The following is a 27973-nucleotide window of genomic DNA, read 5'->3' as shown; positions in this document are numbered from 1 at the left end:
CAAGGACAGAAATAAGGATACAAGTGTCTTCAAACTGTCCTCACCACTTTGGCAAGATGGCTGTTCCTATGTCCTGCCCTGACCTGATATTTGTGACTCTTAAAGAAAAAGAAAAAAAAAAAAGACACATTTGGATTTAAAATAATCATGCCTATATAGGACAATGATATAACTAAGCCATTTGTTATTTAAATATGAGGAAAAATAAAGAAAAAGAATAATCTATTTCTAAAAAGTACAGAATGGGCACTATAAAGAGGAGAACTTTATTTTTTCTGAATTAAAAATTTTGGGGTTAGGCCAGGCACAGTGTCTCATGCGTCTATCCTAGGACAAGGTGGGAGGATCACTTGTAGCCAGGAGTTTGAGACCAGCCTGGGCAACATAGTGAAACCCCATCTCTACAAAAAATTTAAAAATTAGTGGATGTGGTAACTTGCAACTGTAGTCCAAGTTACTCAGGAGGCTGAGGCAGGAGAATCACTTGAGCCCAGGAGTTTGACGTTGCAGTGAGCTACGATGATGCCACTGCAGTCCAGCTTGGGTGACAGAGCAAAACCCTGTTTCAAAAAAAAAAAAAAAAAGGTGGGGGGGTTAATATGTTATTGCTGTTAAAGTATATTCTTATATTTGTTTTAAAAAATAATAAGGAGTTTATAATCATCAGTATTAACTACTTAAATGGTGTGAATCATCACTAAATTTTTTTTCAAAAGACACCATGGATTTAGAGAATATGGTATGGGCCAACCCTTAGTGTCCTGGGTTGAGACGCCCCTGGTTGTGTTTGTATGTGCAGCTTCCTCATTTCATTACTCTGCTGCTGTTTGGCCATGGTGGCCTGATCATTCTTGATTCCCGCCCCCTCCTACCTGATGCCAGTGCCTTCTAGGATCTTGATCATTTTTATCAACTTTCTGCTCCTAGCCTTGATATTTTTGTTCCTGAGGCAGACTTTCCTCACTAGGAAGCAATCTTGTCTTGGTGTAAACTGCAACTGTTGTCACCATTGGCATTTCATTTTATCAGTTGGCACATACTGAGTGTGTTGGGCACCTTCCGACATGTATATAATAGATGTCACTAAGTTTCACAGCACCATCGCAAGCCCTGTGCCATCTTGATTTTCATGGGTGCGGAAGCCAAACCCTGATTTGACCTCAATTTCTCAAATTCTAAGTCCTCCACTCTGTCGCCCTGTTTCTGCAGAGATCTGGAGCAGGCCGAGTAGGGGAGTGTCCCACGACCCAGGTGTGGAGCCAGTCAGCCTTCTCATTTGTGTCCCTGCTTCCTCTCCAGGTGGCAGATATGTTGTTGGAGCTCTGTGTCACCGAGTTGGAGGACGTAGCCACAGACTCGCAGAGTGGCCGTCTTTCCTCTCAGCCTGTGGTGGTGGAGAGTAGCCATCCCTACACTGACGACACTTCCACCAGTGGCACGGTGAAGATACCAGGTACTCGGGCCAGCCCCGCAGGAGGAGCAGCAGGGTTCTCTGCCTCCAGAATGCTTGATTCTGTAATTGCTTCCTTAGAAACACTCATCTCATTTTTATAGAAAAGAAGTTACAGAATTGCTGTAGAATCACTTTCCCTTTTCTAAAAAACTTCTTTTGCAAAATAAAACATGATTGGGTGGATGCCCTAGTCACCACGACCCACGTCTAGATGTAATCTGCCAGTCCCCAGAAGCCGTTGGCATGTTCCCCTAAAGTGGACGCTGTCTTGATGTTGAGCCATCACCAACTTGCATTCTGGACAGCTTCTGTTACCCAAGTGTGCATCTTTATATTCTTTTTCTTTTTTTTTTGACAATTCACCTTTGATTGCACACTCCTGCTGCAGTTCAGCATGTTCCCTAGTCCCGTCTGTCTGCACGTTGGCACCTGATTCAGAGGCCCCTTTGGTGAGCTCGTTGGTGGTTGTGCCCCAGCCTGAGGAAGCCCCTCCCATTTTCTTGTCTCTCCTTGGTGCTGTCAGCAGCTGCTGAGGCTTAGCACCTGAAGCCATTGTTCCACTGGGGGCTACAAAGTGGTGCAATTCTAATTGAATAATTTCTTTCCTACTTATTAGCTAGAATACTTTTTTATAAATAAAGAACACTTCTTCTCATCCTTTAGTTGGTTACCCAGAGGGCTGTTTGCATAACAAAGGCGAGTAAAAGTTTGATTCTGTCCTTTTGTTGGCCAGTTTTTCTAGTCCTTCTTTCTATTTACCAGAGAACGAATTGGTTCCCTATCATCCTTCGAAGGTGACCTGTTATTGATTTTAAAATATTATTATGAACTCATGGACTGAAATGTATACGATGGGTTTTAATCTATTGTGATTATTATCCTCATTAAAGGACAAATTATCTCATCCCTATAGACAGTGGCGGCCTCTTCAGTTTGGCTTCTGAAATGATTCTCGTGGTCTGTTGGTAACTTCCAAGCAGTCTGGTATGACAAGATATTCTAGGCTTTTCTCGTAGGTTTCTGCCCTCCACCTGGGATCTGTCCTGGTTTCTTCTGAGTTCATACTGACACTTTCAGTTCCAATTCAAAAGTAGAAGATTTCTAATTCTTCTGTTACATCTGGATCTCTTTTTTTCCATGCCAAATCCTGGTTCCAACACAGGGTATGATAGAATATCTCATAATTTTTCATTTGCTTTCTCACCCATTACATATGCAACAGACAGGACACAACTGTAATACTATTAATATCAATCTGATTACCAAAAAATGTTTAAAAAATTTTGGGCATATACCCTCTTCATTCTCCCAAATTTATTAAAATGATCATACCGTATTTACCAGAGCATAATAACTATTATATGCTATACGTTCTTCCTTTTAATGTTCGTTTAATCTTCATCTTACTACATTTAATGCTCTCTCCCCATTCTTTTGTCTCTTTAGTCATTGTGGTGTCTGAAGTGCACTCTAGTAAATTCCTCAGCTGTCCCTGAGATCAGACTTTTCCCTTTGAACTTGAAAGGTAGCTTTTCTAGGTGCTAAATCCTTGGATCACATATTCTTCCTTTGTCAAAGTGTGATAATGATCATTTTTTTTTCCTTTATAAGTCATATGCTTTTCTTCAGTAATTTTAGTATTAATAGAATATGTGTTCATTTTGGTCATTCTAAGTAATATTCTCAGATGAGGAGTGTGTTGCTCCTTTAATATGTAATTCCAAATCTCTTCTTTCAGAACATTTTCTTGAATTACTGTTTGTAGTGTTCTTGCTTAGTTCTCTTTTCCAGGGACATATGGTAATTATCCACATATTGGATACCTGTTGGGTTTATTGTTGGCTATTTCCTCTCTCAAATGCTTTTTACCTCTTTCTTTGTTTTAAAATTTCTTCCTTTCTCCTATTTGTTTTCAGGTATTATCTCTTGTGTTTATTCGATTTTACACTCTATTTTAGTCTTCACTTTGGAATTTTTTTTAGTTGTAATTTTTTCTTGATTTTTATCATTTAATTTTTTTGTTTTCTTAATTATGATATGTGTTATTCTTTCATATCCTGTATCATTTTCCTAATTTCCTTTAATTTGTTTTGAAACGATAGATTACAATTTTGGTGTCTCTTGTGGGTACATCTTTCTGGCCTGCTTTCATCGGCCGCAGGGATGTTATTCTGTTCCTTCTAACAGTAACTTTATATTGGATTTGACCTTGACACTTTTATCTGCTCATTTTTATGTGAAATTAGTTTTCTAACCCTTTTAGAATGAGGTGAGGTTCAGAAAAGCTTTTTTTTTTTTTTTTTAACTTTAAGCTATTACTCTTTCATGATAAAAAGTAATAAAACAAAAGGTATTTCGTCTTTCGGCCTCTTTCTCTTTTCTGTTCCTTTCTCACTTTATATCCGGTTCACCAGCAAATCCTATTTTTTCTGCTTTTAAAATATATTCCAAATCCAACCATTTTTCACTCCAGAGCATTTGGGGTCAGACCACTGTCATGTTTCGCCCGATTTTTTGCGCTAGTAACTACTCAAGTTAGTGCAGACCTTAAAGATTAAGGGCTCAGCCCCACAGGACTCTCCCCACTTCAAATGCCAATTGTAAGTAAGGGGTCCCGAGGTTACCTGTAAGTTCTGCCTGACTTGGCTACAAACTGGGGGTTCTCACAACCCCCCTCATCATGTTTGATAATTTAAAAAGGTTTGTCTGGGCACTGGGGTTGAACATGAAAGTTTGCCCAGAGGCAAGAGCACCAAACGAATTGGCCAAGCAGAAGTGTTTTCTGGCCTTTTGGTCCATGGCATAATCTTCTGTGGGAGTGGTACGGTGGCAAAGGGGTGGTCAGTCTAAGGTTCTTGTTTTTGAGGCTGGTTTTTCTGACTTTCTGCATTTCATTAGTTGTTTAAATATGGTTTTTAGTCTTACTGTTTCTCGTCAGGGCGCTGGGCCTTTGGCGTGCTGGTTGGAGTGGTCACTGTGCTTTGTGCTTACTTGTCCTCCAGGTGCAGAAGGACTCAGGGTAGAGTTTGACCGGCAATGCTCCACGGAGAGGCGCCATGACCCTCTCACAGTCATGGATGGCGTTAACAGGATTGTCTCCGTGCGGTCAGGTGAGGAAGGGGGTCAAGCAGGACTGGGTCTGCCTGCCTTCTGCACTGCAGACGGAGCCCTTGACATTTGGGGACAGAATGCTACTGCTTCACTCTTACGGGAGCCTTAAGGAGGGCCAGTAGAAGTACAGTAGGTTTTGTTTGCTTCTTCCCCCTACTTTAAATGAGACAATTATCCATGTGATGTGTGTACCACATCACTGATGGGTGACCAGTGCAAGAATAGGCCCTTGTTGGGACATGCCCAGCCTTGCCCAGACAGCTAGAGAAGGTGCTGGGGACATGAGAAGTGCCAGGGCTGGTGCGAGGTGAAGGTTGACATACTACAGAGCTCCTTAAAGGGATTTGTTTTTCATTGAGTGCAGTGAGGACTTGGCCACATGTAGAGTGAGTTCTGTATGTGTGGCAGGCAGAGCATTGAAGTGGGCAGGAAGCCTGGCATCCCGGCCTGCCTCTGCTCTGCCACTGTGCTCTGCGAGGCCAATGGGGCATACCACTCCACCTGTGGGCCTTGTTCAATGGTCTCTTACAGGGCATTTTAGAATTGCCAGTGCAGGGATGCATATGTGTACCTTCTAAGGCCTCTTTATCTTTCCTCTCGAGCAAGGGGCAGCAAAGGGCCAAGTAGTAAACATTTGAGGCCTTGTGGACTACGTGTGGCCTCTGTTATAACTAACGCACAGATCAGACATCTGTGAATGGGTATGGCTGTGTCCCATTAAAACTTACCTCACACAGCGTTACTTGTTTAAATCTCTGGTCTAAAGCTTTGGATGAAGTGGTGAGATGGGTTTTTCTGGCACCTTGAGAAATCTGTGAGCATAGTTTTCAGTAGTGTTAAATGTGGCAGTTTCTCTTCTTCTAGCAGAAAACCCCTGCTGGCCATCTCTGCTGCCAGATGGTCCTTCTTGGTTTTTTTTTTTTTTTTTTTTAAATTTTTAAAATTTTTTTGACTTTGTTTGGAAATACAAATGGTCCTTCTAAAGCAGAAATCTGGTTGGGGTCTTTCTGGCTCTTCCAAGACGCCTTAACCCACCACCAGTCCTCTCCACAGAACCCAGGCCCTCTACGCTGGCCGGGCCTCTCCACTCCTCCCTAGAGGGCAGCCTCTTCCTGGCCAGGCTGGATTCCACAGAGGGACCCTTTGTGGGGGAAGCTAGGGCTCCTTCTCCTGTTGCCCGGCTACCCAGTTGTATCAGAGCTGGGTGTAGGCTGGCTGCCCTGGCAGGCCTCTCACTGCACCCTAGTTGTGTGTGTGATCATTTCCCATCACACGGTGCCTTCTATCAGGGCAGTGCTCACCTGCCCTCGGTTTCCCCAGTACTTGGTACAGGAGGTGAGTGAGTGAGTGTTGAAGAGTGTCATATATTGAAATGTGATTCCCAAGAGTGGTGTGTCACTGTGAACTTAAACTTGGGAGAATTTAGATTGGAGGAGCTCGTTGTTCTTCAGACGTAGCATGATTTTGCTTTGTATATAATGTCTGAAGAAGTTTGTGTTGATCAGATGATGGAGCAAACCGAACCCCAGGCTGTTCTCTCTTCCAGGCCGAGAGTGGTCTGACTGGTCCAGCGAATTGCGCATCCCTGGGGATGAGTTAAAGTGGAAGTTCATCAGTGATGGGTCTGTGAATGGATGGGGCTGGCGCTTCACAGTCTATCCCATCATGCCAGCTGCAGGTAAGGAGGGTTCATGGCCACCAAGATTTGATGGCCAGCTATGGATTGTTACTGGAGCAATATGGACATCATGTTTTTCATTTAGAAACTTACGGTCTGCCTTCTCCTGCTGTGTTGCACTCTGTCCTCATGGTTGCAGTTCTTAAGCCTTTTGATTTACAGTTGAAATGTCAATGTGGAGAGCATGGCTTATGTGACTCAGTGCCATCATCACACCTTTAACTGCTGCGTTCCCAGTGAGCGGGGCTGCCCCTTGTTAGATTTGTATGTGTTTCCTTATGGGGTAGTCCCCACCTTGTCAAACACAGGGATGTTCACAGTGCTCATTCACAGGTCCTAAAGACCTCCTTTCTGATCGCTGCGTCCTCTCCTGTCCATCCATGGACTTGGTGACGTGTCTGTTAGACTTCCGACTTAATCTCGCCTCCAACAGAAGCATCGTCCCTCGCCTGGCGGCCTCGCTGGCAGCATGTGCACAGTTGAGTGCATTAGGTAGGTAAATGGCGCCTTTACAGTCGTCTCTGTCTGACCAGTTGGAAGAAATGGTCAGGCTTCTGATATTTTCTCTGTGCTCATTTCAGCTGCCAGTCACAGAATGTGGGCCCTTCAAAGACTGAGGAAGCTGCTTACAACTGAATTTGGGCAATCAATTAACATAAACAGGCTGCTTGGAGAAAATGATGGGGAAACAAGAGCTTTGGTATGGAGCATTATAGTACAATTTCTAGACATGTGACCCTTTGGGAATGATATGTAGCTTTAGTAACTTAAACCTCTAAATCATCAAGAATAGTTGGGGAATTTCAAATAAATAGGGAGGGCTTTGTCACAGGCAGACTTTTCCTTATATTGCTATGTATACTGGGTTCAAGCTGGACTTTAGTTTTTAAAAAATGTGTGGGTCAGTAGCTGTGGACATAGGATGGTGTGTATTGACTTTCACAGTGAGTCCAACTGACCACTTTTATCTTGTGGGGTAAGATAGTCCCTTTCAATCCTGACCATATGAGGAGACGGGCAGGAGTTGTAGAACGAGAGGGACTGTTTTCCTGGATGTGGCTATACTGAAATCGAGACCGAAGATTCTGTGATGAATCTTCAAACTCCTCTTTTTATTTTAGTTTTCATGTTCTTTTACCTTTTTTCCTACTCAGAATTTCAGTAAACATTTTTTAAGAGGGAATAGTACCAACATAATAAAACATTTGACTCAGAAACAAAACAAACTGTCAACCTCTCCTGTATTTTGGATTCCTGCAATAGATTAGTATTTTGTTGTTTTTGTAGAGTTTTACAGGCAGTGCTCTTGCTGCTTTGGTGAAAGGTCTTCCAGAAGCTTTGCAAAGGCAGTTTGAGTATGAAGATCCTATTGTGAGAGGTGGCAAACAGCTGCTCCACAGCCCATTCTTTAAGGTAATATTTGACTTATTTTTTAAAATGATGGTAGAGCCATTTGGCTGAGAAAGCCACTGAGAGCTGTTATGTGCAGTGTGCCATGTTTTAGGCCTCTTTGAGGGCAGCCGTAGGTATTGCTAAAGTTGAGTATGAAAGTCTCAAGTAATGATTGTGTGATGTAAGCACTTATACCTTAAGCATTTACCTAAGTATTAACACGTTTTGAGATGCATGGGTCATCTCTGCAGTCGATGCAGGCAGCAAGTGCTGTGGCACTTGTCGGATCTGAGGTCTGGAATATTGGGTGCATCGCTAGGAACTGTTAGGGATCCCTGCATCATGGGTGATGGTGAAATACTTGCTGGGCCATGGCAGGCAGCCTGGAATAAGGAGTGGGACAGTGGCTAGTGGCAATTGGCTCATCTTTAGCACACATGTTAGCAAAGTGGAATGTTCACTGCACTTCTAAGCATCCCTGTGTTTTTAATTTTTGATGGCTTCAGGTGCTAGTAGCTCTTGCTTGTGACCTGGAACTAGACACTCTCCCTTGCTGTGCGGAGACGCACAAGTGGGCTTGGTTCCGGAGATACTGCATGGCCTCCCGAGTTGCTGTGGCCTTGGACAAAAGAACACCATTGCCCCGTCTGTTTCTTGATGAGGTATCGCGCGTTATTTTGGAATCACTTTTGGAATGCAGAGACGTTTTCTTTATTTAACTGTAGTGTAAAAAGATACCAATTTTATGAGACAGAAAAATGTCTCTTGGCAAGGAATACCATAAAGAAAATAGCACATAGGTGAAAATTAAACTGACACCCATGAATTTCAGTTGAGGTTCATTTTTAGTAAAGTAAAGATAGAATGATACTGTCTACACACTGTTAATATGATAGACTGATGTAATCATTGGTATTGCTCATTTACCTTAAAATTGCAATGTTGATATTTCCTCATATTCCCAGGCAGGGATTTCTCCTGTTTTCTTACCTTAATATTTATTTGTTTTATTCTTGAGATGAGTGTGTGACTTTTAATCTCATAATAATAATGTTGTCTAGGTGGCTAAGAAAATTCGTGAATTAATGGCAGACAGCGAAAATATGGATGTTCTCCATGAGAGCCATGACATTTTTAAAAGAGAGCAAGATGAACAACTCGTGCAGTGGATGAACAGGTTATTATATGAGAAACAAGAAATAATGTGATATGTGAGAGAAGGAGGTCACATGTGCTATTCTTTCCAATGTCAAATGATCCCTTAATGTTTGTTGCAGGCGGCCAGATGACTGGACTCTTTCTGCTGGTGGCAGTGGAACGATATATGGATGGGGACATAATCATCGGGGGCAGCTTGGGGGCATCGAAGGTGCAAAAGTCAAAGTTCCCACTCCATGTGAAGCCCTTGCAACACTTAGACCAGTGCAGTTAATTGGAGGAGAACAGACTCTCTTTGCTGTGACGGCTGATGGGAAGGTAAGGGTGCATTTTGGTGTCACACTGTTTTTAAGACTGAGGCAGTTGTGGCTAGGTATGTTGTGTGGTTCTTGGCACCTGTGAGGATGGATCTGTACTGAAATCTTGTCTTAAGATTAGTAGTATTTATGGTATGCTGGAACCAGTTAGAGTTGTAAGATATTTTTGTATAATCTTCAGGTATGTTCTATAACTTCAATTTTTTTTATTTTGAAATGCATCATATATATAAAATTATTAAAATTTTTGTTTGCATATCATTTGTTAGATGTATTCCTTTCTTATTTCTTTTTTGTAAATGCTGTCTTTTAAAAAATTAATTTCTGCTGATACGTAGAAATATTTGATGTTTCTATGTTGACTTTATATCTGGTGACCGTACTCTAGTCTTTTCTTTCTAAATATCTGAAGATTTTTGGTATCTTTATAGAGAGCTGTAATGTGTAAGTGAATTTTGTTCTTTCTTTTCCAGTTTACCTCTTTTATTTTCTTCCTTTTGTGTGGGAGAACAGGAACAAATCGTACTGCGTGGGTGTTGCAGTGTCAGAGTGTTTAGGAGTGGGGATAGTGGGCGTGCGCCTGTCTGGATCCAGACTGGGGCAGGCACTCATGGAATGTTTCACACACTCACTGGGGGTTTGGTAGAAACCCTTTATCAGGTTAAGGGCATTTCCTTCTGTTTCTATCCATGAATGGATGTTGATTTTTGTTAAATGCTATATTTTTTGAAATGTTCTTTTATAGATGTTTTCTTCTTTAGTGGATTAATATCGTGAATTGGATTAATTGGTTTTCCCACATTAAATAAGCTTGCATTCTTTGGAAAAACCCAATGTGGTCAGGGTATGTTTTATATATTTTTGGTTTATGTTTGCAATTATTTTGTTTAGATTTTGGGAGATACAAGTTCATGAAGGAGACACCATCATGTAATGTTTCTGTCTTACACACTCTTTGTCTCATTTTGGTACTGAATTAGCTATCTGTTTAACTGAAGACAATACACACTTATCATCTCTCAGTTTCTCTGGGTCAGGACCTCTGGAGGTGGCTGTAGCTCAGTCCTCCAGCTCAGAATCTCTCACTGGGCTACAGTTGTCATGAGGCTGTACGAGGAAGGATTCAGTTCCTTATGGACTGTTGGGCTGAGGCCTCAGGCCTTCATGAACTGTTGCAGAGGCTGCCTTTGCTCAGTTCTTTGCCGTGTGTCCACAGGGCATCTCACAGCCTGGCAGCTGGCAGCATCAGTGAGATAAGGGAGGGGCAGGAGGGAGCAACAGAGAGAGAGATGGGGTAGCGGGACAGAAGTTGTGGTCCTGTGTAACTGAAGTGATGCTTCATCGCTGTTGTCCAGCCTACATTCAAGGAAAGGGGATTAGAGGCTACCTTAGGTTTTGGTTCCAGAACACCGAAATAAAGTAAATATCACAATAAAGCAAGTCACACGAATCTTTTGATTTTCCAATACATATAAAAGTTATGTTTGTACCATGCTATAATCAATATTATATTAAGTGTGCAATAGCATTACATCTAGGAAAACAATGTACATACCTTAATTAAAAATTACTTTATTGCTAAAAAATGCTAATGATCATCTGAACCTTCAGAGAGTCATAATCTTTTTGCTGGTGGAGGGTCTTGGCTCAACGTTGATGGCTCCTGACTGATCAGGGTGGTGGTTGCTGAAGGCTGGGGTGGCTGTGGCAATTTCTTAAAATAAGACAACAGTGAAGTTTGCCACATAGATTTGACTCTTCCTTTCACAAAAGTTTCTCTGTAGCGTGCGATGCTGCTTGATAGCATTTTACCCATGGCAGAACTTCTTTCAAAATTGGTGTCAATCCTCAAACCCTGCTGCTGCTTGCTCAACTAAGTTTATAGAATATTCTAAATCCTTTGTTGTCATTTCAACAATGTTCTCAGTGTCTTCTCTGGGAAGGAGTAGATTCCATCTTAAGAAACCACTTTCTTTGCTCATCCATAAGAAACAACTCCTCATTTGTTCATCGTGAGATTGCAACAATTCAGGCACACCTTTGGGTTCCACATCTAAATCTATTAATAGTTTTCTTGCTCTTTTTTTACCACATTTGCAGTAACTTCCTCCACTGTAGTCTTTTGAACCTCTCAAAATCGTCCATGAGGGTGAAATCAACTTCTTCCAAACTCCTATTAATGGGGATATTTTGACTTCCTCCTGTGAATCATCTTTGCTCACCATTATTTCTTATATCTCAGACCTGTATCTGCAATCATTTTCCTTCTACTTTGAGCATATCTCTTTCAATTTTCTTTTGTGAGTTTCTTTTGTTGGTTAATTCTCCAATTATTTTTGTTGGTTTCTTTGAAAATATCTTTGTTTTGCCCTTTTTCTAGGGTAGGGGTTGGCAAACATTTTCTGTAAAGGGTGCAGTAGTATTTTTGGCTTTGTGAGCCATTTTGTTTCTTTTGCAACTACAAAGCAGCCATGGGCATAATGTAAATGAGTGCGTGTGCTGTGTTCCAATAAAACTTTATTTAAAAAAAACAGGTGATGGGCCCAGTTTGGCCTGTGGGTTGTAATTTACCAACTCCTGTTCAGAATTATTTTCAGTCAGCCTATTAAATGTTTTATTCTTCTGGTTTTTGGCTTTCATTATCTAATTGGGATACTAATGGGATATTAGCAGTCAGACTAACTTCTGCCCCAGAAAAGATGATAAATCTTTTCTCTGTAGCTGCTTTTAAGATCTTTTTTTGGTGACAATTTCACTATGGTACATTTAGATGTCAATTTCTCTTAACTTTTCTTGCCTTTTTTGTTTTGTTTTGTTTTGTTTGCCAGGAGGTGAGGGATTGGAGAGTAGGATGAGGTCCTGGCTTTGAGAATTGGTCTTTCGATAATTATGGTAAATTCCTAGACATTTTTTTCCTATTATTTCTTCTTCCATAGTCTCTGTATGAGCTCTACTTAAAACTCTGATGCTGGAGTGAGAAGCTCTTTCCTTTGTATCTGTTAATCCTTCTTTCATATTTCCTTTTCTCTTTTTCTGTGCCATATACTAGATAATTTCTTCAGAGCAACCTTCCAGTTCTCTAATTTTTGTTCACTTGTGTATAATCTGCTGTGTTTAATACATCTGAATTTTGAATTTCAATTTTTTTTTGTAATTTCTAGAAATTCTGCTTTTGGTTATTTTATAATCTTCTTATTCCTTGGGCATACTTTCAAGTTTTGATTTCTTTAAACATAATAGCAGATTATTAGTCTGTTCGCTGTCACTCATGGTGCCTTCTTTCCTTTGGTATGATGTGAATTTTTAGAACTATGAGCTATTTGCCTTAGAAAATTTTATACAGAAATTCTTTGAGGCCTGTTTTTTTTGTGGGTTTTTTGTTTGTTTGTTTTGTTTTTGAGCCAGAGTCTTGCTCTGTTTCCCCAGCTAGAGTGGGGTGGTGTCATCATAGCTCACTGCAACCTCAAACTCCTGGGCTCAAGTGATCCTCCTGCCTGAGCCTTGCAAGTAGCTGGGACTACAGGCACGTGCCACTACACCCAGCTAATTTTTCTGTTTTTAGTAGAGACGAGGTCTCGCTCTTGTTCAGGCTGGTCTTGAACTCCTGAGTTCAAGTGATCCTCCTCCCTCTACCTCCCAAAGTGTTAGGATTACAGGCATGAGCCACCACGCCTGACCCGAGACCTGGTTTGAAATCACTTATCTAAAGAGAATTTATAAACTTGGAACATTACCAGCCTAAGGATTTTAGTCCATTGGTAGCATAAATTCAGAGTGAAAACCAACTTGAAGATCAGCTTTTGTAGTTACAGATTCTCAGAGGAGAGTCTCCCCCTCAGTGCTAAGATTGAGAAAGGCATCTTTGTTGTTCTCACTTCTCATTTACAGTCACACAGAGGGGGCTGTCCTTTGGAGCCTTACCTTTCTACAGAGAGTCTCCTTTGAGGCTTGGCGCCTTAACCTCACAGGGTGTGCTGGAGATCTTCAACACCCTCCCAGGAGAAGCTGGCTTGGGGGTCCGTTTACCCACCTGAGTTTTGGTTTCACTTCCTGTTTTAGCCCTTATGGTTTCCTTACTATTGTGTCAGCACAGTAACATGTTTGTAAATGTTTAAAACAATATGAAACACCATGATAAGTTTTTATCAGGAGAGATGTTTGCCCTGTATTTAGAAATGGCAGCCTGACCTTTTTTCTTTTAAATGAATAAGATATTTTTGTATCCCCAAATTATTACCTACTTAAAGTGAAAAAAAAAAAATGTTTTCGACTGTGTGATTTATGTGCTGCCTTGCTGAAATATGAAAATATATTTATAATTTTTCTACGGGTATGTTTTTGTGGGTATTGTCAGGGATTTACATATAGTAGATAATTAATTTTTTTTGTTTTATTGATATTAATTGTAGTTGGTATTCTAGACAAAAATGGAGATGCTTTCAGAGAGAAGACCTTATTTTGAAGATACATTTTGTGAATTTTGGATTTCTAGTAATAAGTTTTTCTTTCATTTTCAGAGCTTTGACATAGCATGTATAAAGTCTTAAGTATTCTTATGATTTTTAGTTTTAAATTTCATTTCTCTGTGGTAAAAATGTCTAGAGCACTGATTTGGTTTATTAATTACTAAATACAGGGGATATTTAGACACAAACCTGATGTTGCTATTGCTTTTTCTTGTCTTAGCTGTATGCCACCGGGTATGGTGCAGGTGGCAGACTAGGAATTGGAGGGACAGAGTCGGTATCTACCCCAACATTGCTTGAATCCATTCAGCATGTGTTTATTAAGAAAGTAGCTGTGAACTCAGGAGGAAAGCACTGCCTTGCCCTCTCTTCAGAAGGAGAAGTTTACTCTTGGGGTGAGGCAGAAGATGGGAAGTTGGGGCATGGCAACAGAAGGTATTACGTGAAAACATCATTTTCAATGTTATGTTTTCCTTTGCTTTTGTTTGTTTGTTTTAATGCTGGTACAGTGTATTGGCACTTTGTTTGTCAGAACAATATTTACAATAATCTGCTCAAATTAAATAATGTTAATGACTCATTTGGCAGAAATAGTTTCATGTGCCAATATGTGGGCTTATACGTATATGACTCTTCTGTTGGGAGGAAAAAATCAATTTTGAGTTTTGATTTACAAGTATGAAGGTTCTTTTTGTCTTTCTCCCCCACGTCATCACTGAATCACATTTGGTATTTTTTGTAACATGCATGATACTAAAACTGTAAATACAGAGGAAATGGCAGGAGTGAGGAGAAAAGGAGACACCAGTGACAGTATTCTTTAAAGAAAGGAACGAAACCTACTAGTTTTTAAAAATTAATAGGAATTACCAGCCAAATTTGTACTTCCTTATCCTAGAAATAACTAAAACACCAGACAAAATATATGAAAGAAGAGCCCTAAAGACACTGGATATCAGGCAACAAAGTACAGTGTTCCCTGAGAAATGGGAAACAAACAAGGCGAGTATGTCGCCTGCAGGGATCCCACTTTAAATATAGACACAAGAATGGGCTAAAAGCAAAAGGATGGGGAAATATATACCATACCAATACTAACCAAAAAAGAGTTAGAATGCCTGTATTAATGTCATACAAGTAGATTTCACAGCAAAGAATATTGACAGGGATAAAAAGGGTAGTTTTGTAATGATGAAGCAGTCAGTTAATAACCCTAAACATTTACATACCTAATAATAGGTCTTCCAGATACATGACATTAAAAAGTGATAGAAATGCAAGGAGAGAGAGACAAATCCACAATTATAGTCAGAGATTTTAATGTCCCTCCCTCAATAATTGATAGAACAAGTAGATAAAAAATCTGTAAGGGATAGAAGATTTCAACAACTATATCAACTAACTTGACCTAATTGATATTTTTAGAACACTCTACTAGACAAATAGTACATTCTTTTCAAGTACACCTGGAACATCTACCAATATAGACCACGAATTAGACCATGAAACAAATCTTATACACCAAAATGATTCAAGTTATACAAAACATGTTCTCTGTCCACAATGGAATTAAGTTAGAAATCAATAACAAACAGATCTCTGGAAAATCTCCCCAATATTTGTAAAGTAAAACATTTCTAAATAACTGATAGGTCAAAGAATGAATCAGAAGGTAAATTAGAAATAATTTTGAACAGAGTGAAAATGCAAACAACCTATCGATATCAAACTGTGGGATACAAAAAAAGCAGTACTTAGAAGGAAATTTATAGCATGAAATGTTTTTGATTTTTTTTTTTTTTTTTTTTTTTTGGAGACAGAGTCTTGCTTAACTGTTGCCTGGGCATGAAGGTAGTTACATGACCATAGCTCACTGCAGCCTGAAACTCAGGGGCTCAAGTGATCCTCCTGCCCCAGCCTCCTAAGTAGCTGGTACTACAGGTGCATACCACCACATCCAGCTAAGTTTTCTATTTTTTTGTAGAGATGGGGTCTCTCTGTGTTGCTCAGGCTGGTCTCAAACTCCTGGCCTCAAGCAGTCCTCCTGCCTGGGTCTCCCAAAGTGCTAGGATTACAGGCGTGAGCCTCCACACCCAGCTGAAATGCATGTTTTAAAAAAGAAAATTGGTCTCAAAACCATAACCTTAGCGTCCATCTTAAGAAACTTCTCTAGAAAGGATAAATACAACCCAAAGTAAGCTGAAGAAAGAGAATAAGAAAGATCAGAGCAGGAATCCATAACATAGAAAAGAGAACAACAATAGAGAAAATCAAAGGAAACAAAAATTGGTTCTTTGAGAAGGTCAGTATAATCAATAAAACCTCTGTGTAGACTGATCGAGAAAAAAGGAGAAGATTACAAATTATAGGAATATTAGGAATGGGGGATTTTTCATCACCGCAGAGTATACAGATATCAAAAGATAATGAAATACAATGAGCAACTTTATGCCAACAAATTTGACTTTTTAGATGAAGTAGACCAATTCCTCAAAAGTCATATACTCTTTTCAAAGTCCACTCAAGAAGAAATAGACGACCTAGGTGAATTGCCATGTATATAAGAAGTTAAATTTCCTGGAAACAAACCTCTAGGACCAAATGACTGATTTCTAACAGACGTGTAATTAATAGATGATACCAATTCTTCACAAACTTTTTCAGAAAACCGAAGAGGAGGGAATTCACACCAACTCATTTTTTGATGATAGCTTTACTGTTATATGAAAACCAGACTCAGATATTATTACAAAAATGCAAGCCAATATTCTTAATGAACACGGATGTAAAAATTCTTAATGTTTTAGTAAATTGAATCCAGCAATATGTAAAAGGATAATAGTGTCGCCAAGTGGGATATTTATGCCAGAAATTGCAAGTTTGGTCTAACATTAGAAAGTCAATCAATGTAAAAAAGAAAATCATATGATCATCTTAGCAGATAAAGAAGGAAAAAAGCAAACTCCAATATCCTTTTCTGATAAAAACTTTTAGCAGTCTAGGAATAAATGATCGCTTCTTTAATCTGGTAAAGGCATCTGTGTTAAACCTAGAGTTCACATTGTACTTAACTGTGATAGACTGAAAGCTTTCCCTCTAAGTTCAGGATCAAGATAACGATATCTACTATCAACACTTCTATTCAATATTGGGCTGCAGGTTTAGCAGTGCAGTACAGCAATACAAAGAAATAAAAGGCATCCAAATTGGAAAGAAAATTAAAGCCATCTTTACTTGCAGATAAACTTATTTATGCAGAGAATCTGCTGGTATCTACAAAAAAGCTACTAGAACTAGTAAGTGAGGTTAGCAGTGTTGCAGGATAGATGATCAATAAATAAGTCATCTGTCTATACATATACATATATGTAATCAGAAAGTGAAATTTTAAAATACTATTTACAATACCCTCTTCCCAAAATTGAAATACTAAGGGATAAATCTGACCAAAACATGTGGATGACCTGTAGACAGAAAACAGAGAATTTTTAAAAGACCTAAAATCATGGAGGGCGTACTGTGTTCATGGATTGGAAGACTCAGTATTGTTAATTTGTCAGTTATCCCCAAATTAATCTAGATTCAACACTTTCCCAATCAAGATTTCTATAGAAATTGACAAGCTTATTATAAAATTCATATGGACAAGCTAACCTTGAAAATAAAGAACAAAGTTGGAAAATGTGTACTGCCTGACTTCCAGCCTCATTTCGGAACTGCGTAGTCAAGACGGTATAGTGTTGGCATCAAGAGAGAGATACATCAATGGAGTGGAATAGGAAGTCCAGGAATAGACCCACAAGTAGTGATGAGTGTGGAAAAAGGGAAACTGTTCACAAGTTTCAATTCACAATTTATTAAAATGCAAGAGCAATTCATTGGAGAAAAATCTTTTCAACAAATGGTTTTGAATAATTGGATAACAGTATGGTAAGAAATGAACTTAAATTCATACCTTGAACCATATCCAAACATTAATTCAAAATGAATCATAGCCATAAATGTAAAACCTAAAACTAAAAACTTCTGGAACAAAACGTGAGAAAACTTTTGTCACCTTAGGTCAGACAGATTTCTAGATAGAATTCCAAAAGCATGAACCATTAAAGTAAAATATGATAAATTGGACTTCTTAAAAAGTATGAATGTTCTTTGATAGACACTAAGAAGAGATTGAGAAGACATGCCACAGACTGGGGAAGGATATTCACAATCATATGATCTGACTAAAGTATAAAGAGCTTTCAAAACTCAATAATAAGAAAACAAACAAGTTTGTCATCAGTGCTTGCCACATTGTAGGCTAGTGACATTCATATGTTAAAACTTCTTAAGTGAATTGTTGATTTATGGGGGAGCAGGCAGACTATTTCTATAAAGAGCCGTATAGTAAAAATTTTAGGAATTACATATGATTTGATTCTTTGAACTTTTTTCTTTTATCAACCCTTTAAAAATGTAAAACCCATTCTCAGGCTCATAGGCCTTTGAAAAACAGGCCATGGGTTGGCCTTGGCCCAGTGTAGGTGGTAGTTTCCCAGCCCCTGATTTAGAGCTGTGAAAGCCTTACCCTCTGGCATCCGGGTACCTGGTGTAAAGGGAGATAGGTAGCAAATGGTGGAATTTTTAGTTCAAGTCTGAATGAGTCTTCTTGATTGATTTAACAATTAATTGATTGGGAGGATGTAGATTGAGAGGTGTATGTTGAATAAATGAGCAGCAAAAACCTAGTATTTATTTAATAAGCTTAAGAATATTTAAGAATAAAAATGTGTTTCAGTTATATTTGGTGACTTTTTCGCAGTCCATGTGACCGCCCTCGTGTCATTGAGTCCCTGAGAGGAATTGAAGTGGTGGACGTTGCGGCCGGCGGAGCCCACAGCGCTTGTGTCACAGCAGCTGGGGACCTGTACACGTGGGGCAAGGGCCGGTATGGCCGCCTTGGGCACAGCGACAGTGAGGACCAGTTAAAGCCAAAGCTGGTGAGAAGGCGCCGTGTTTAGGGGCCCCAGAGGCTGCTCACTCCATACTGTTGAAATGGGATGTGGCAGTTTGCTATTGTGTTTACGATTGTAATATGTCAAAGTATTTCCTGTTCCACATTCTTTTTAGTTTTAGAGTTGATGGTCATAACCTCAGTAGTTACAAGCAGGTTTTCTTTTTGGTGGAAATAAAAACCATCTCCATACATATACCTTCCATGGGTCATTTAAACAGGATAGTATTTGAAACATCCCTTTTATTTATAATCGTAAATATTGCTTGGCATCTAGAAGGCCCACCATGTTTTGGGTGATGCAAAGGAATGAACAAACAGCCTTCATGGTGTCGTAGGATTGGCTCTTCAGAGATGCTGATACCTGCCTCCTGCAGGTCAGATGTGTGTAGTTCAAATAGAGGAAGGTATTTTCTCTTTTGTCTTACAGGATCATTAAAATTAGCTCTCCTTTATAAAGGCTTGAAACAGGCACCCCCATAAAAGAAAAACGAATTGTAAAGCTGCTTGTTGGGTAAGCCTCCTTTATATTGTACTCAGCTGACCCATGTCCCTTTCTCTGAAGGTGGAGGCACTGCAGGGCCACCGCGTGGTTGACATTGCCTGTGGTAGTGGTGACGCCCAGACCCTCTGCCTCACAGATGATGACACCGTCTGGTCCTGGGGTGACGGGGACTATGGCAAGCTCGGCAGAGGAGGCAGTGATGGCTGCAAAGTGCCGATGAAGGTATTTCCTATTTGTACCTTGCCCACCGCTCTCCCAGATTGGTTGTCAGGTTGCTCGAGGTGCTGGTCCCTAAGGGCCCTCAGAGCCACTGTTACTATCCCCCTCTGTGCACTTCTCAGAAGCATTTTAACCTCTTTACTTTCTTTCTAGAAAATATAATGGGTAATTGGGTAAAAAGTAAGCGAAGGACCCAAAGACATTAAGGTATTTGAAGTGCTGTTGTGCTCTCCTGGGAGATGCATGTGATGCAGCAGGGCGCTGCAGAGCCTGCAGCTTTATTTAGTGTGTAGACCTTGGAGGAAGAGGATCACACATTGTTCACACCTTTTTCAGTACATAGAGGTACGCAGATGCCATATCACAAGCTATGGGATGTAGCAGAACTTGCTGAAAGGATTGCATCTGGGTCAGCCTGAGGCTGCCTTGGGTGGGCATCCTGAGAGGAGCCAGGAAGAGGCTACAAGGTACCCTGACTCCGGCAGACCTTCAGGGGGGTTGGTTCTTTGCTCCACATGAATAGAGGGGCTCTGGGCAGTTTCTGAACTTTGTCTTTTGCCCTTGTAAATGGGTGTTTGGTAGAGGTTAGGTGAATCAGTGTGTTTAGACCTCGTACTTGGAGCTCAGTGTGGACTCTGCAGTGTTGTGCAGCCGAGGTACTCTGCCGTGGACTTGGGAGCCGGAGTGCTGTGAAAGGAAACTAGAACCTGTCTCTGCTCGGCGTCCTCTCTTGCTGGGCTCTGGGATTGCAGGTGTGGGATAGAGTGTTGTGCCCCTGGGACTGACTCTGACCCCCAAAAGCTCCTCAGATGGGGAAAGAGCCTGGGCCCAACCATGCATCTTTTCTTCCTGGAGCTGTGTTTCCCATTATAGCAGCTGTTGGCCACATACGGGCTGGAGGGGAAGACATCACTTGGAGGGCTCACTGCATCTCCCTGTGCCCACAGCTATGGCTGTGGTCTCCTCCTTGTATTTTAAACATGTTATAGGTTATAAAGGGTTCCTTCTCATGTTTATGAAAAATGATCTGCTGCAGATTTTCTTAAGCTAAGGAAGGCTTTATACAAAGGCTTTGCACCTTCGAGGAGTAGAATGCTGGGTGTCGGGAGGGGCTGTAGGAGCACATCACCAATGCCATTGTGGTAGGGCCAGGGGCCAGGTGACAACTCATGAAGAGAATGAATTATTAGTTAATTGAAGTTTCAAATTGAACATGAGAACTTAATCATGAGAACAGTCACAGTGTCTGTAAGGAGCAGGGTTTGTAAGTGAGCCCAGCAGGAGGTGGAGGTGGGTTACAGGACTGGCACAATGAGAGCACACAGGATTAGATCATCCAGACAATGGGCAGGCCCAGTGTTCCTGGCCATCCCTCCCCTGCTGCCTGCTGCTCCTTCCCTGCAGGCCTCAGGCCTGAAAGGGGGCTGGGACAGGGGTGGGGAGGCCCAGGTGTCGCTGGAGAATGGAGCTGCTGTGCAGAGAGAGAAAATCGGGAGAGTCCATTCTGGGGAGAAAGGCTTGCAGACCTCACCTGCACAGCACCCCATTTCCAATGCCATGTGCTGGGTCCCTCCATGCCATGGCGTGTCAGCAGGTGTGCCCACCGTCATGGTCCTGCTTGCCTCCTGGGAGCTCTGAGATTAAGTGGAGTATCATTTTAAGTTGTGTTAACTATTCAACATGAGTATGGGTTTCAGAATTCTTACTAAATCTCGGTCTGCAGTGCCTGATGGAGTCCGTCTAATTGAACCTTTTCCCTTCTAGATTGATTCTCTTACAGGCCTGGGAGTGGTTAAAGTGGAATGTGGATCCCAGTTTTCAGTGGCTCTTACTAAATCTGGAGCTGTTTATACATGGTATGCAAGATTCTGTTTGTTTAATCCCACCAAAATCAGATTTTTAATTGGAGTTATGTAACTGCCTTTTCATAGATTAGAACGTAGCTTCCATGGCAGGCTGTAGTTGCATCCTGAAGAAGTGGGGTGGGCAGGGTGTTAAATGAGATGACCTTACCTTGAAGCTCTATCTTTCCTTTGTGTGCAGGGGCAAAGGTGATTATCACAGGCTGGGCCATGGATCTGATGACCATGTTCGAAGACCTCGGCAGGTTCAAGGGCTGCAGGGGAAGAAAGTTATCGCCATTGCCACTGGCTCCCTGCACTGCGTGTGCTGCACAGAGGACGGTAGGTGGGCTGGGGTCGGGGCTCGTGCTGCAGGACCAAGGCCTGGGACTCTAAGAGGGCTGCTCTACGATAACATGTGCAGCTGTAAAAAGGGGTCAGGTGCTGGGGCTTAGGCTGTGTCCTCAGAGTTCATCTGCGGTTGATAGGGTTTTCGTCCTGTCATCTTCAGCCCCTGCTGTTACACCTGTGAATATGTTTTGTTACGGAGCTGTGTGCAGAACAGAGCTAACAGCCAGCCTGAGCCGTGTTCTCAGACAGGCCAGCTGCAGGGTCGGCCCTTGGTGGGTGTTTGGGAACCTGGATTTCAGGAAGGCTCCTTTGTTCCTTAGGTTATAAGTGTGGCCCTCTGTGCCTGATCTGTCTGTACAAATAGCGTGGTCTGTGTTGAAACCTGCCTCCCTCTGGGATCTGGAATTTGGTACCTGCCGGGCAGAGGGTGGCTGTGTGATCAGCCCCAGTGAAAACCCGGGGCATTGAGTCTCTAACCAGCTTCCTTGGTAGATAGCACTTCACAGGTGTCACCACGACTCGGTGCTGGGGAATTAAGTGTGTCCTGTGTGACTCCACTGGGAGGGCGCTGGAAGCTTGAGCCTGGTTTCCCCCAGACTTCACCCCAGGTTCCCTTTCCCTGTGCTGGTTTTGTTTTGTGTCCTTTTGCTATAATAAATCGTAGCTGTGAGTGTGACTATATGCTGAGTCCTCCTTAGTGGATCACAGAGCCTGGGGTGGTCTTGGAGACCCTGACACATGTTACTATTTGATATAGTTTGAGTCTCGAATGCTTGAGTTACTAATAATATTTTCATAGATTACCTCTCATTGGTATTTTCTTTTACTTCTTTATTGTGGTAAATATATATTACATAAAATTTACTATTATAACCATTTTTAAGAGCCTGGGGGTAGTCTTCGAGACCCTGACACAATGGCGAAAGGGACGTTGAGGTGGAATTAAGGTTGCTAGTCAGCTGACTTTACGATGTGGAAATTATTCTGTATTACTGGATGTGCTCAGTGTGTTACATAGATCCTCTAGTCTCAGAAAAGAAGGCAGAAGAGTCAGAGATGTGACTGAAGAGGCCATGGGAGAGATTTTCAAAGTGTGAGAGGCTCTCTGCCCTCTCTCACTGGCTTTTGAGATGGCATGGAGCCAGGGCATGGGGTGGCCTCCAGAATTGGGAATAACTGACAGCCAGCAAGGAAGCTGGACCTAAGTCCTGCAAAGAAGTGAATCCTGCCAGTGGCCTAATGAGCAAGGAAGTGAGACCCCCCCCGCCCAGGAAGTGAGACCCATGTTGGAGTTCTGACCTACAGAACTAAAAGATAATAAATGTATGTGTCGTCTTGCATTAAAACATCCTTTCCCAAAATTTTGCTCCCTTTTAAAACCTTTGGAAAATTATATAAACCTGTACCCTTTAATCATTCATTGATGAAAGAGTTTCATGTATGAATAAGGAACTTTTATGGCCTGTGATGGAAAGACATTGTAGTTCTTGATCAAGAACTTACAACACACTTTTTATTTGGTTAATATTCTTTTAATTTTTGAAGCAAATCACAGTTGGAAGCAAAACAGTTGGAAGTACCTTACAAGACCTTTATCTGATCCTTGTGAGTTAGTTGCTGTCCTGAGGCCCATACCCTGAATAGTAGAGTATATTTCTACAAACAGGGGCACTGCTGCAGGATGGCAGCACAGCCATCCAGACAATTCACACTCATCCTCACTCCCATTCACAGTGCACCACACAGGTCACAGCTGTCACCTTCTCATCTCCTCTATCCAGTGACACTTCCTCAGTCTTTCCTGGGTGTCATCGTGTGACACTTCCTCAGACTTTCCTGGGTATCATTGTGTGACACTTTCTCATTCTTCCCTGGGTGTCATTGTGTGACACTTCCTCAGTCTTCCTTGGGTGACATTGTGTGACACTTCCTCAGACTTCCCTGGCATCATCCTGTAACAATTTCTCAGTCTTCCTGGGCTTTTTGGACCTTGATACTTTGAAGGCTGGCTATTTTGTAGCATATTCTTCAATTTAGGATTTTTGATGTTTCCTTACTAGATTCAGGTTGTGCATCTTTGATCTTCTTAATTCATCCTTGCAGGTGACATGCAATTTCTCTTTGTTCTGTTGCTGTCAACTTCAATTGTTTGGTTAAGTTGTGCCTGCCAGGCTTTTCCGCTGCAAACATTCTTTTTAATTAATAAGTATTTAGTAGGGAAATCTGAACCTAATTAAATATCTCTCTCTAATCCAACTTTTTATTTATTCATCGATGTGTTTATATATGTGTGGGAATCATGGTTTCCTGCTTTATTCGATGGGTTATGTATAATAAGTTACTATTTATTTTGATGCTGAAATTGTGCCCTTGTGGCTGGCTTCATCTCCTAACGTGTCCATGTCATTCTTTGAGTACTTCCTTTCTCTGGCACAAGAGGATGGTCGAGGCTCATCTTGTCCCCTCTATGCCCCGTGCTTAGAATTGGCCATTTCCCCAAGGAGACATGGTGTCTTCAGAGGAAAATGGCATTTAGAAGATAAGATCTGGGTGATAGTTATGCTCATTGCTATTGGGGTGTCACTGCTCCCCAAGCCTCCTCAGTGGACAGAGCCAGGGAATATGTTTGCAAACAATACACAAATTTACATTTTATGTTTATTTCTGTGTCTATATGTGTATGTTGAAAATTATGAGTTCATACCAGTACCCCTAGTCCACTTGAAATGAACCATAGGGTTCATTTCACACTGTAGCTCCTATCTCTCTTGGTGATAAACCTGGATCCTCTTATCCCTAATGTAGTGATTTGGCCACTCCTCTTGTATGTGCCCAGTGTCCTGTTGCTGCCTTTGCCCTCTCCCCTGCGTGGGTCTGCACCTCACTCAGGGCTGCTCCACTCGTGGAGGTGCTGGCTGACTCCCCGGCTGGGCCAGCGTGTGTGGAAGCATCCTCACTCTCTGACTGTGAGTCACTGCTTCACCTTTGTGGAGACGTCTGCCTCACCTTGTTCGTGCTCTGACACCCACCCCGTGGCTTTAGGACTGAACTGTTAAGAGCAGGACAGGGCAGGAGACCACACCGTGCCCTTGCTCATCTAGGCATCATCTTCCCAGGGTAGTGCCTGCTGGCTGCATGACACCCCGAGGAATCTTCTGGATTTGACAAGGCTAACAATGTCTCCAGTGAACATAAACCTCATTCTCTCTTAGTCACTGGTGACCTAACCCTTAAAATTTTTATGGTGGTATTTCTTTTTTTTAAGAAACAGAGTCTCACTCTCGTCACCCAGGCTCTGGAGTGTAGCGGTGTGATCACAGCTCACTGTGGCCTCCAACTCCTGGGCTCACGCCATCCTCCTGCCTCAGCCTCCCGAGTATCTGGGAATACAGGTGCATGCCACTGCACGCAGATAATTTTTTTAATCTTTGTAGAGATGGGATCTCATTGTGTTGCCTAGGTTAGTCTCAAACACCTGGTCTCAAGCAGTCCTCCCACCTTGGTCTCCCAAAGTGCTGGAATTGCAGGTATGAGCCACTGTACCTGGTCTATGGTGGTATTTCATGGAGGGGGCTCAGCATGGCACACTGGAATGTATGATAATTCTTGTGAACGGTGAATCTTATGTTGAGGATATGAATAGGAAGAACTACATGTTCCTTTAAAAACATGAATTTTTGTTTATCTAAAAACCGACTTTTCCTCCTCCTTTTATCATGCAGGAACAATTTGTGTTGGGATATTACCATCTGTTTTAATATTATTTGTTCTGATTGAGAACTGCTGCAGTTATGTGCCTAGTCCTGTGAACTAATACTGTTGGATTTTTTGAGACTAGGGGCTGTGGAGAGACTCAGGAAATATGCTCACCCCTTTGGGTGTATGGTTAGAGTGAATTCACATCTTGGTCACCGGTGAAGTTGACCCTCAGAGAGGTGACCGCCAATACCCAAAGGGCAGTGAATATTGATAGTGTTTGTGATGGGAAGACATTGGCATTTATGCATTCCTTGGTCCTGGTATACAAGCTGTTATTCTAAATTTACTTTATTCAGGTGAAGTTTACACGTGGGGTGACAATGATGAGGGACAACTAGGAGATGGAACAACAAATGCTATCCAGAGGCCTCGGTTGGTAGCTGCCCTTCAGGGTAAGAAGGTCAACCGTGTGGCCTGCGGCTCAGCACATACCCTTGCCTGGTCGACCAGCAAGCCTGCCAGTGCTGGCAAGCTCCCCGCACAGGTGAGTGCTGGGGCCAGGTGGGTGAGGAGGTGGGCAAGGTATGACAGTCACTGCCCATGTGTCAAAGCAGGCATAAACTCCCACACACATGCTTCATTCTTTCATTGCATATTTACAGAGCTGTCTCAGTGAAAATAATTCCAGTTCATAATGTTACAAAACAGTGCTTTTAAGAATCTTACTATTCATGCCAACCAACATTTATGTGTATCACTACGTCACCGTCTATTCCATATCTTATAAGCTACACAAAAGTGTTCTAATAGTGCATGGCTCACATGTTTCTTAGTAAATATGTTTCTGTAGGGTAATTTTTTTTAGCATTTTCCTTGGTTCACATTACTTGGCTCAAACAGACTGGCCAGATTATTATTCTAAAGTAACATGTGAGGTTTTGCAAAACCAAACTCAGAAATTGTGATGCTTTTCTGTTTTTGAAAAGATTATTTTCAGAACCCTAAGTGGATTCCAAACTGTGGCTTATCTGTGCGTTTGATCCCTGTGTTGACTTCCGTGGTTCCAATGTCTCAGGTCCCCATGGAGTACAATCACCTGCAGGAGATCCCCATCCTGGCACTGAGGAACCGGCTGCTGCTGCTGCATCACATCTCGGAGCTCTTCTGCCCCTGCATCCCCATGTTCGACCTGGAGGGCTCTCTCGACGAAACTGGCCTCGGGCCTTCGGTTGGGTTCGACACTCTGCGAGGAATTCTGATATCCCAGGGAAAGGTACTCTAGCAGCAGTCTTTGCTGTAGGTGAAACTGGTATCTTCAGTAAATTCTAATCTGGCAAAAATTCCTATACTATTAATAGGAATATAGAATGTAGAATACAGCTCATTCAGCAAATGTCCACTGAGCATCTGCTGTGTGCCAGGCTCTGTTCTGGGTACTTAGAATATATCAGTGAAAAAACAGACAGAAGTCTCCGCTTTTTTGGACTTTATATTAAAAAATAATAGTATGGTACTGCATTTTTCCCTTATAATCTCTGTCTCCTACCTTTCCAAAAGGATGGGGTAGGGGAGTTCCCCAAAGTAAGCCTTTGTTCATCCAGTGATTCTGTTTGCCTGGCCTTGAGGCACTACCCACGGCAAATCTCCACTGACCCAGGAAGGAAAAACAAACTTCTCCCAGGGATGACCAGCAGAGGGTGCCAAGAGTTGCAGATAGCTTAGAAGTTCTGTCCTAGGATGTGTAAGGTAGAGAAGAGATTCTTAGCGGAATAATTTAACAGGTGGTGAATACAGTCGTGAACAGAGCATCTGAAAGTCACCAGACAGGTTTTGACCCTTAGGTATTTTTAATAATTAGAGTTTTCTATAATATAAGTGGAAGGCCTGATTCAGAAGTTAGGGAGTTAGTTTCTGGCAAGCAGCTTTACAAGATCATCTAGAAGGGACTCGTTACTGTATGGTAGGGAGGGTCTTTGTTTAGGAAAAAAAGTGTAGAATTGGAGTGAGGAACGCTCTAAGTGTGGTTCTATGACATATTTTATTATCAAATATTATGGTCTATTCTTAGTGAGATAATAAAATTTAGATATTTTGGAGTCCTGCCCAAAGAGGTTAATTTTTTTAGGATTCACTTGTTTCTGGTTGGCTAGAACAATTTCTGCTGAATAAGGCAAGTGCATGCATTTTATTTTTATTTCATTTTATTTTTTTGAGAATAAACAAACTTTATTTTATAATAGTATTACAGAAAGCAAAATATCATTTAATACAACTTGAAGCTGCTATAAATCTACTTTGGCATCATAACTGTACATAGGATCAAGGGAAAAATGTTCAATACAGTTAATATGTAAAAAGTCACAGGACTGGAAAGTCAAAACGGTCCAATATGAAAAATATCCCCAGTGAAATTCTCAAACATCTTAGAAAATTTTCAAAATGTAAGAAATGCTTTTAATCTGTATTAATATTTTCTCATACAGTATATTTACTGCCATTGGAAAACTCCCTGCATGTTTACTGTAAGAATTCCATGGAAAGAATCTGGAAAAAGGAAAGGCACTACCTAAATTAGTCACAGAGTTTCCTTTTCGCACAACAGCACCTGTTCAAGTGAGCAGCACCTACCAGCGTGGCTGGCTTCGTTCACTGTCCTTTAATCAAAATGAGCCATAAAAAGCAGGTAGTTACACAAAGTAAACAGGAAACAAAAACAAAGCCCCTTCATTAACAAAAAGAAAGAACTAAGAATATTTAAAAGTGGCTATAAAACAAAACAATATACTA

General features: G+C 41.4%; 1 protein-coding gene across 2 annotated transcripts in view; it reads left to right on the top strand.

The window, feature by feature from the left end:
• The window catches only part of HERC2 (HECT and RLD domain containing E3 ubiquitin protein ligase 2), a 173742-nt gene that overhangs the window by 131523 nt on the left and 14246 nt on the right, over window positions 1-27973 (top strand). For both annotated transcript variants that reach the window (XM_069466707.1, XM_069466708.1), the window contains 16 exons: window positions 1300-1453; window positions 4456-4563; window positions 6111-6242; window positions 6576-6734; window positions 6824-6942; window positions 7530-7655; window positions 8141-8296; window positions 8696-8811; window positions 8912-9110; window positions 13796-14010; window positions 18380-18557; window positions 19137-19298; window positions 21060-21151; window positions 21339-21478; window positions 25543-25730; window positions 26262-26459. In XM_069466707.1, the coding sequence (XP_069322808.1) occupies window positions 1300-1453; window positions 4456-4563; window positions 6111-6242; window positions 6576-6734; window positions 6824-6942; window positions 7530-7655; window positions 8141-8296; window positions 8696-8811; window positions 8912-9110; window positions 13796-14010; window positions 18380-18557; window positions 19137-19298; window positions 21060-21151; window positions 21339-21478; window positions 25543-25730; window positions 26262-26459 (2442 nt within the window). The remainder of the gene's footprint in view (window positions 1-1299; window positions 1454-4455; window positions 4564-6110; window positions 6243-6575; window positions 6735-6823; window positions 6943-7529; window positions 7656-8140; window positions 8297-8695; window positions 8812-8911; window positions 9111-13795; window positions 14011-18379; window positions 18558-19136; window positions 19299-21059; window positions 21152-21338; window positions 21479-25542; window positions 25731-26261; window positions 26460-27973) is intronic.

This window comes from Eulemur rufifrons, chromosome 3, assembly GCF_041146395.1.
Source record: "Eulemur rufifrons isolate Redbay chromosome 3, OSU_ERuf_1, whole genome shotgun sequence".
Lineage (NCBI taxonomy): Eukaryota > Metazoa > Chordata > Mammalia > Primates > Lemuridae > Eulemur > Eulemur rufifrons.
The sequence above is the reverse complement of the archived record's forward strand: the minus strand, read 5'-3'. Positions and strand labels throughout refer to the sequence as shown.